Raw genomic sequence first — 10,546 nt, 5'->3', positions numbered from 1 at the left:
CTCACAAATTATAAAAATAATAGAATTAGAGAAATTTCATTTCTTCAGTAGCCTAATTATCATTGATAACAGTAGTAAGAGAGCAATAAAAAAGTGGTAATAGATACATATTCCATGCTCAATAGCTTTGGGGCATTGAGGATTCATTCACAGAAGATGAAATACTTCCAGGCTGAGAATGAGCGATGCGCGCGCACATGGCTGGTCTGGAATAGCCGCTCAAGTTGGTTGCTGCGATCAGGGCTCAGTCTGCCTGGCGCGTTGGCCGAGTTTGTATCTGAGTTGTTTAGTAGCGGCTTGCTACTCCTCCTCGCGCTATCACAGCGATGTTTCGACGATCCGCGTGTTTAGTGATCAACATGTCGCTGCTTCTCTCCATATTTTTCTTTTTCTGCTCTGTTAACTGTTCAGCTATCCCGGCTAGAGGTAAGTCAGTGTCTATTGTATCAATTTTTCTATACTGAAATCAATCAATATAATCAATACTAAGATCGATAATGTCCATAGAGACTACTTTCAGTATTAATTTCTCTGTAATTTTGAGAGGAATGAAAATAATTCTTATTTTGCGCTGTTGAGTTCTTGTTAGAATGTTAGTTCTTATACCTTATTGCTGAACAAACTGATCTTCAATGAATGAAAAATTGTTGAAAATTGATATAAACTTAAAAATTAATTCCAATACTCAAATACTGTATTTCAATAATTCTTACAATCAGTATCAATACTTTATAGGATAAGTATTTATTATAGCTGTAATATCAACTTACAACCTTTTTTAATAAATAAATAAATAAAATTGCATTGTCAGCCAGCCGAAAAATATGATACAAACTATTATTATAAATCACACAAATGTTAATTCATACAACTGTAAAATAATTTTTCTTTGAATATGTGAATAAGACTAACTATTCACATATTCAAAGGAAAAATATTTTATAGTTGGTTTGAATTAACATACTAAGAATCGAACAGACATGCTAAAGGGTTGTACGGTGCTAGAATACACAGTCAATCACTAAGACTAAAAGATCTATTTGTTCCTATTGTAGAGGACGAATCTATAACTGAAAAATCGATCTGGAGAATTCAACATATCGGTATTCAGGTGAAAACAGAGGCGTCTGATATTTCAATACTTCGAAAAAAGAAATGCAATATTGGATTTTACGTCAACAGTATTAATCAACTTAACTTATATATATATATATATATATATATATATATATATATATATGACATTTATGTATTTTCACGCAAACGTTTGATGGATAGAGCCTTTGACACTCGATCAATATAGCACAGAAACTTTTTACCTAGAGAGGTGACCGTAAAAACTCTACAACTTTACTATTTCATTCGAGATTTATTATTATCATTATCTTTTCAACAAGGCAAAAATGGCTACTCACATAATATTGAACAATATAACCAGCCTCTGGTTAACAATAGAGAGCCTTTCCCAAAGCTTTCATATTATTCTTTGCTACTCATCCTTGAACCTTTATTCGTTGAACTGGAAGACATGTTAAAATGAACAAAATCGAATGGAATGATTTGTATGAGGTTCATGATCGCACAGCATTTAGAATAATCAATATATTTTAATCTCTAATTCAATTCCAGTTTGAGCAACCCAAGACTTCAAATTTTATGCGAACATCTCAATATAGCAGCTTCGCTCCAACCAATCATTCAAAGCAAATAATAGGACTGATATTGATTGACGCTTGGACAATAGTATCAACAAATTTTATTATGGATCGAGATTACCCTTTTTCGGTGTTCCTGGAAAATGATTGCAGTATTCTTTCTAGAACCTCAAACTGGCTTGATGCACAAATTTTTATGGAAATATTCTCTCTGAGAATCGCTATAGGTGGAGGTCAACCAGAGAGTCGACTTACAAATACGTTCATCAGAGCACAAAAGGTGTTTTTCGGCTGTATAGAAGGGATGTAAGCGGCATTATAAGCACTTCACCCTTGAATGAGGTGCGAGTGTCATCAACGAGCTAGGCGGAACTAATTTCGATCCGTCCCTCGTATTCGAAATTTTCAAACACCCTTTTCAAAAGGGTACCGCCCATAAGATTTTGTAAACTAACACGATAGTCTTAATGGATTATATCGAGCTAGGGTTGCGAAGACAGCATTAACAGGAAATGAATATTTACGAACTACTTTTTATGATATGGGAACGCAGTAGGCTACACTGTTGAGAGAGAGAGAGAGAGCGACCATAACGTTTATGGGCACTCATTTATTTTTGAATAGGCTTTTGGCTTTCGCGTTATTATAGGAGAATCATTGGGGCATTATTATTCGACCAAAGCTGGAACTTCAGGTGAACTTGACGGATTAAACAATTCACATTTTTATGGTTGAGAATAAAAATATAAAATTGAAGATATTTCAAATAATAACGAACAAATTCACCTCAGGATCCACCTCTCATTCAATCATGACATAAACTCCATTTATAAGAATTATTTTGCAATTGTATAAGCCTATTATTAATTGAAATAGCTGCTCATTTCTATTTATGAATTCAAATTCTGCAATGAAAAATTATGCATTTACTCATTTACAACTCCAATAGTAATCGGATGAATTAGTAATCGTGGGTATTGATTGAGAGATGCAGCAGTGAAGATGATGACAAATTAGAGGTGACCATTGGAGAATAAAAAGGTGATGCGACACTGTTGTGGGACGGTTGGATCGATTTCGAGAGAACTGGACTGTCTCGAAAGTCAGCACCTGACAGTGCTGTGGAGTGGAAAGGTGTCTGTGATTTGATTAGAATTGTTCAGATCTCCCTGAAGAGAGAATTTAGTCACGTACGACAGCTAAGTGAACATCTAGGTAGTTTCATCCTGGGAGTGAACCGTTTGTGTCTTCAAGGATCTGGTGACAACCAAGAAAAATCTCTAGGGTGTAAACGCAGTATGAGAATATAGGTTTAATTTGAAGGTAGGGGTTATAATGTTCGATGTCGGAACATCAGCAACTCGAATAGGAAAAAGAACTACGATAAGTGATGAATTTGATGTTAGACTAAATCAGAAAGAAATTTAGAGTCATGGCATGGAAATAGCAATTATGTGTTGAAATACTATTTTATTTTTTGAAATAGATTTTTCTCAACATGGGAAAATACCTGCCCAGAATAATCACTTACAACATCTTTTGAACTCATATTTCGATTGTCAACTGCAATTTATACCATTATTATTTTATTCGTTGATAGTGAATGATAATAGTACATCTATTATTGACACAATTAAATCAAGCTTAATTTCACAAGGGCTTGTGCTTGCTTAATCGTGTAGTACTTTAAGCTACTACTATGAACAAGAATCAACCATGAACAATTACTATAAAATAATAATTGTAGATTGAATTTAATAGTATTCACTTTTCCTTACTTATATGTGTTTTATTATATTATAAATATATACTTTCATGCATTCATATTCAATTGATAAACTTTTTTTTAAATGTATTTTTCCCAGCGCCCAGTATTTTTTAAAATGTTTTGCCCTCATTTTTCACTTAGCTCTCTCAAATTTTTAGTTTCTGTTCACTCTGTAATTTGCTCTGTACTTTTTGAAAATATAGTCGAATTTGTTACACATTCTTATCTGAACACATTCTTTCTGTTCACTCTGTAATTTGCTCTGTATTTTTGAAAAATAAATATAGACGAATTTGTTACACATTCTTATCTGAAATTAAAAATACTGTTCAGTGACAAGTAAATGGAAATGAAGAGAGTAAAAGACTTGAAATCTACTACCACCGCTAGTACTAGACTATAAATGTGGGAAACTAAAGTGTACGGAGAATGCAAGTACACTTAAAATACGTCCGCTGTACTGAATGTTTTACACGAACGCTTCCTGCGTCCGGTTCAGTGCATTGGATGAATGATCACTGTCATCTGACTTAATTTCTCAACTAAATTTTTGAACTTTACAAAATCGACTAAAAATTGTGAATATTTTTAATTCAGCACTGATTGTATAATATAACTCAAATTCTCCTCTCTTCATTACTACGATATTTCATTATTCGGTAGCATTTTACCTGTTGATATGACAAACATAGGTACATTTCATTGAGTCATCTTCTATCACCTCCTCCGACTCATTTTTTTTTCAAATATTACGGAGTACTTCCAATTATTGTATTTCCAGTTTCATTATTTTCGTCTTTTCCAAGGCCTGTACTGCAATACGACGATAGTTATACATTTCCGATGACAATTTTCCAGCTATATGATATTATCTTATTATTGATGTTGGATGCAGATATTGATAAAAAAAACCTTGAAAAAACTGGAAATCCATGACATTCTGTTGCACCGGAGAGGTAGCCTCCTCCAACCGCGATTGTTGTAATTTGAGTTACAACAGTAATCTCAGTCTCAGAGGATAATCTGAGGAAGTTCCAAATAATTCTACTTTGATACTGCTGAGGTTGACAAATCACAATACATAGATCAATAATTATATTAATGAATCAAATTATAATAATGCATTTCAGTTAGCCAGTTGTCTTCAAGGAGAAATTGCTTTTCCTACAGATACCTTGAAAAGTGACCATTTCTGCACTGATTGCAGGCCGCAAAGAATCACTTTTCCGCACTAGTGCGCAAAGTGAGTACTTTGCGTACTCCAGATTTGCAGCATGACAACGCAAAATAGTTAGCAGGTTATATGGAGCACAAGTGCAGCAAAATCCAAATTAAGTTGGTAACTGCACTCATAGTGAGGCCCACGTTATAATGGCAGTGGAGAACAGCGTTGCCTTGCCATTATGTGCCTTCATTATAGTCATTACAATGCTTACATAACATAAACCCCCTTCAAGCAGTCACATAAATTTTCAATTGAATTACTAATCATTATAATTCAATTTTGGATAAATTAAGGGTTTTATTAATAATAAAATTACACAGAAAAACATTTGATGGATTTCAGGGAATTTTACCCATAATTACCCACTTTTCATATTCAATGGTAACTGTAGGAAAAATTTGATGTGAAATACGTGCGCAAAGTTCGTTTGCTGCACTCAAGAAACCATTCCGCCCTCGCCTACGGCTCGGGCGTAAACGTTTCTTTCGGTGCAGCATACTGTCACTTTGCGCACTAGTTGCACAAATAACTATTGCGGTTTCGGACATGTTGATAACTTTTAAAGAATGAATTATTATTGATCAAGAGTCATCCTTTGAAATGATTATCTTGGAAAAAACGCATTTCACTTCATAATTTTTTGGTTATTGGCATTATTAACCAAATCTTTCTTCATAGACAAGAAAATGTCTAGTAGGAATACATTAGTATTCTCATCCAAAAATTTCTCTCTGTTTGTATTTGGGCAGTTGATGGCAAATGTTTGCTGCTATCGCCATAGGCCGAAGTCCATGCCAGACACACACCAGTTTCCTGCCCATACTTAGTCGAACCAAACTACAACTCCATAGCATGTCAAACCAATCTACAGCATAATAAAATATTGATTACATGTACGAACAAGACAACAATCTGTTACATAGTTTGGAGCCTAATGATTATGATGGTGAGACGCACGTCACTATCACTCAAGACAGTTGATAATTAAGTGAAGGCACTGACTGGCAAAAATTTCAGTGATTGTTGGTCTCCTAATGCTGTCTGCCCACGTATATGGAGTCGGCACGGGAGTCTATGATTAGGATGACCATGGCTTGATATGACGAATGGTCTCGCCCCGCCCCACCCGTCACTCTACCTGAACTCTCCTACATTTCTTATCACTTGAGCTGTTTCTGCTCTGCGGGTATATCAAACCTGAACACTCACCCCAGACTATGATCCACCTACGGACATTCACAGTGTTCTACACCTACGCAAGCATACAATCATTCCACACCAGCCTTCCATATTTCCATGTGCCGAGCTGTGGAGAAATAAAATAGAAAGGAGATGATAATGAACAGACAAAGTGGGCGGAAGAACAAGACGTATGAGTGAAAGATTGCTAGGTGGAAAGCAGTAGGAGTTCTCTCAATTAATTGAGGAGAATTACTTGGTGCTCCAAGTAATTTTAATATGTTTGTCAGAATTGCTTGGAGCGATTTTACTCAGAAAACTGGGAAAAATGTGCATTATAATAATTGCATACTTATTATATTTCATAATGGTGAGGTGGTAAAATACTTATGTGAGAAACAAAAACTGTATTATTCATGTTGTAATACAGTAATGCTTATTTTTGAAACCAATGATAGCGTCATATTGCATAATACTCGTAATATGTGATTGGAAGCCCTTTTTATCAGCATTATAGAACTCATTCTATTTGTATATTGAACATGCATATTATCTGGGCTTGACATTATCTTACACATTTCTTTTTTGAGAATCAATCAAGTTAAGATTCTGAAAACTTTATTTGATTGTTGTATTTGCCACTTGTCTTTGGGGATAATTCGATTGCTGTTACTCAATCGCTCATGCTAATCACCAAACGCTTCCAACCAGTTTTATTATTTGCCAAATTGTGATACTTGGATACTTCCATTCTGTGAAAGCAATTTACACGGTTGTTCCAATAAAATGATCATCATCGATAAAGGCCTGCAAATTTCACCCCATTATCCCTAACAACCAATTAGACTCATCACTCGCTAAATAGTTAAGGTTCACTTCTTCTGGTAATCGTTTTCATAAATCTCATCATCTTTACCTTCTTTTCACTCACCAACTGCACTGCCTCGTCCTCTCCTTGTCTGTTGGCACCTCGGTTGCGCTGGCTGCAAGTCATTACCATCGTCGTTCGACTCTTATCGCAGTCATGATGACGGGTAATTCAATTTCGAAAGGTGGGAATTTACAGCAAACGTTGCCCCTTGCGTTTGTCGGCGGGCCGGCCAAATGAATAATAATAAGTTGAAGTGGGACGGGGTGTTGGAGAGTTGTGTGGCTGAGTGAGAGGGTACCAGATGAAGGAGACCCGATAGGAGGGCTTGCTAATGTTGCCGCATTATAGGATAACCGGAGACGATATTTCAGTCGAATTGTTACATTGCGTGATGGTCATATCAGGCAGGGCTCGATACACGCGCCTCCCTTCCCCTCTCATACTCAACTACCTCACTCACTCACCTACTACTTCTAAATCACACTCATTACTTCACCTCCTCCTCCTTATTTGACCGTCACTTGTGCCGTACGGTCAGCACATCCTCCATCCGCCAAACGTAACAACCCTAGATAATTCCTAGAAGCACGACCTTTATTGTTTTCCTCATAGTTCGTGATCATTGGAATAGATGTAACGGTCTGTCATTTGACAGTGCTTTTACCAAGACCTCGAATTGAGTCGTAGCCTACTTTATAGTGGATCATAGAAGAAAATAGTTTTCTCGAGACCAACTTTCCATTAATCTCTATCCATGCATAATAAAAATATATCTATCAATACGCATAAGCATAATACTTAGCTGGGATAGCACCGAATCAATTCAGTTGGTGAGAAATTCAAAGTGAGGATATGTAACATAACACATAAGTAATATACTAGTTCGAGTGATGATTATTTATAAGGAAACTTGGGCTTTCGGAGAATTATGACCGCCTTATTGTCACTTGATTCTCTTTGTGACGATTCCTAATGACGCATTTTTTTAGTTTCAGTACTCTTTTGTCTTCATATCATGAATGAATTGAACCTGATTCTCTTATTATTATTATCATTTTTGTGAGATAGTTCGACTTTGTAGGTTTGTCGCAGAATTCTTGGTGACATAATGGCTACCGAAGGCGAAGGAGGCTCTCCTCCTCTCTCCTTGATGGATAACAAATCGGTTTACGCTACCGACCGTGCAGAGAGAGCTGCCTTCTTGCATGTACTGTCGCGCTGTGGAAGGAAGGAAGCTCGTCGGCGCTAAAGCGTCAAAAGGGGACACCAACGAAGATCTTGCAAAGTACTGGAAGAAGCTGGAGTAGGGAACCATGAAATTAACTTGTGCCCCATAGATTTACGTACGTTTTAACCCTCTTGATAATGAATAAGGGGATTAGTACTTCTCTTTACAAAAACAGCCAATGAATTAGGCGAATATATCTTTCAAATTAATTTGGGAAGGGAAAGGAGAGTACCGTCTGATCGGTGCGAGGAGGATAGACAGAGTGTTTGTTGGTGGGACAAGAAAAATGAGTGAGAGGTAGAGAGGGAATTTTGGGAAATTGAGATGAGTTTGACACAGAGTTTTCGTGAGGAAGACTGATTCCGGTGAAAAAGATGGCAATGTGTACATCTTGGAATAGAAAGAATTTCTGGTGTCGGAGAATGAAGTGGGATAGAATGATGCCAACTTAGTTGATGTGAGAGAGTAAGAGGAGCAGGTTGAAAAAGGATGATTTTGAGGAGTGAGAAAGAATGATATAAGAAGAGAGTGTATGTGAAGGGAGGAGGGAGAGAGAAAGAATGATAGAGAGAAGAGGAGAGCTTATTTGATTTATCTAAGTTTAGATTGGGGGCGAGGGTGGCTTGTTGGTTTAATGACGGCTTTGTTCCGTTATAAAAGGAGGGCGCAATTTGTTTGAAGGGATTTAGAGACCTGCACCGGCCACCCTGTAGCGAAAGTGTGCGTGCGAGCCAATGTTTGTATGTGTGGGTGGTGTTAGTAAGTTGAGTGAAACTTTTGACCGGCTCTTTCTCTTATCAAGACGTCAATGAAAGAAACATTCTGAGTGAGACGCTTGCTATTGCTTCAGCTTGGAACTCGGAAAAGCAACATATTAAGGTTATTATCGACAAACATTTTTGGGTATTCCAGTCTAGGAAATCTACAATACTCTTTACAGTTGTTCACAATACTCTTTACATCGTACATTCTCTTCAGTTTTCTATGGGATCTACAAATTTTAAATTGCTCCTGGACGAGTACAAACTCATTTAATAAAACGGAGAAACCCATTTTCTGATTTCAAGGAACTATGAAGTTTAGAATTCATCTTGAAGCAAGCCGGAACTGACATTTTGATACTCTATGAAACACAATTTTCACTCTTTTTTGGAATGCAGCCTATTCCGTTTATAACATTGAGTGATACATGTATAGCATATTTCTCATGAATTATCAAATTCATAGAACTCAAAATAACAAACATTTTTTGAACAAAATAATTGAATTGAAATTTCATTCCATGGTAGAGGTAGAATTCAACTGTACTCCGGGCTCGAATCAAATAGACCGGAAGTTTTTGCTTTGGGAAGTAACAGCTTTGAATGGCAATTGCTAATCGAATAAAGCCCTTCCTGATAAATTGTTAGTTGAGTGCCGCTGTTGATTGACAAGTCAAAGACTACAAAGTAAATGAAAACTCAAAGGAAAACAACAGACAGGAAAGCAACACACAGGAAAGCAACACACAGGAAAGCAACACACAGGAAAGCAACACACAGGAAAGCAACACACAGGAAAGCAACACACAGGAAAGCAACACACAGGAAAGCAACACACAGGAAACACCCGCTGCGAACCTGCAAACAACAACAAAGTCAACAACAATAATAATATAACACTGTAATGCAACAGTAATAGTAAAGGCGATAATATAAAGCCGCAATAGCTGCCATTGTGCCGGGAAAGTCTGTAAGGTCTTTGCGGATTTCAACCCCTGGGGCCCTTGCTTGTGGGGAGGGGAATTATAACTGCGAAACAAAAAGGCATAAGAGCCGAAAACCCATTACAAAGGCGATACAAATAACGTACGTACAACTGGCTAGGTGGCAGGGTGTCGGAATATTCACCCCCTCGCATTTTTTAGGGGAGCCAAATAGCACAAGGACCCTCTTTGCAACGAGAAAATGCATTTCTGTTGTCATCCTTCCGCCCAGTCCCAACTCTCCAGTGAGGTTATTCCACCTTTCTTGGTGCTGTTACTTCCTCTCCAACTGTTTTCTTGATTTCTTTCTCAGTTATTTCACTCACTATAGATTCTTCGTACTTAACTGTATACATATTAATCATTACACATACTTATTCGTTCAAGACCCCTTGGTTATTTGAGAAATTTATCCAATCGCCTGGTTCGTTTGTGAATAAATAGTCTAATAACCAAACACAGAGAGATTATTAATTGAGATTTATCGTTGAGACTCTATTTCTTGTCCCAGTAATATTTAGAATAAAAACACAGTTCAAAATTCCGGTCCTATTTCCGAGGCTGTTTGTAAGTTTGTCAGTGATTAGAGTGATCCCCTGGCCGCGTTACGAGCGCTGCGCAGGTTAAGTCCAGTGATGGGGGGGGGGGGCGCCACCTTGCTGCATCTTCACTCACAGGATTTTTATGAGGTTTACTCCTATAGACAAGTTGCTTCCACCACAGCTAATGCGTCTTATCCACCCGGAAAAATTTGAAAAGAAAAGAGGAAGAGATCGGTCAAGGAAGACCAGACAGAGAAAGAAAGAGAGAAAATAGAGAATGGCAAAAAGCTTAGTCAATGGAAAAAGCCGTCATTCTAGATATAAAAGCGTTCCA

General features: G+C 37.1%; 1 protein-coding gene across 1 annotated transcript in view; it reads left to right on the top strand.

Annotated features, from left to right (window-relative positions):
• The first annotated feature begins 244 nt into the window (after nt 1–244).
• The window catches only part of LOC111055642 (limbic system-associated membrane protein), a 208,870-nt gene continuing 198,568 nt past the window's right edge, over nt 245–10,546 (top strand). The window contains exon 1 of the mRNA XM_039423482.1: nt 245–426. Coding sequence (XP_039279416.1) covers nt 327–426 — 100 coding nt within the window. The 5' untranslated portion in view covers nt 245–326. The remainder of the gene's footprint in view (nt 427–10,546) is intronic.

The sequence above is a fragment of the Nilaparvata lugens genome, chromosome 3, assembly GCF_014356525.2.
Source record: "Nilaparvata lugens isolate BPH chromosome 3, ASM1435652v1, whole genome shotgun sequence".
NCBI classification, from domain to species: domain Eukaryota; kingdom Metazoa; phylum Arthropoda; class Insecta; order Hemiptera; family Delphacidae; genus Nilaparvata; species Nilaparvata lugens.
The sequence above is the reverse complement of the archived record's forward strand: the minus strand, read 5'-3'. Positions and strand labels throughout refer to the sequence as shown.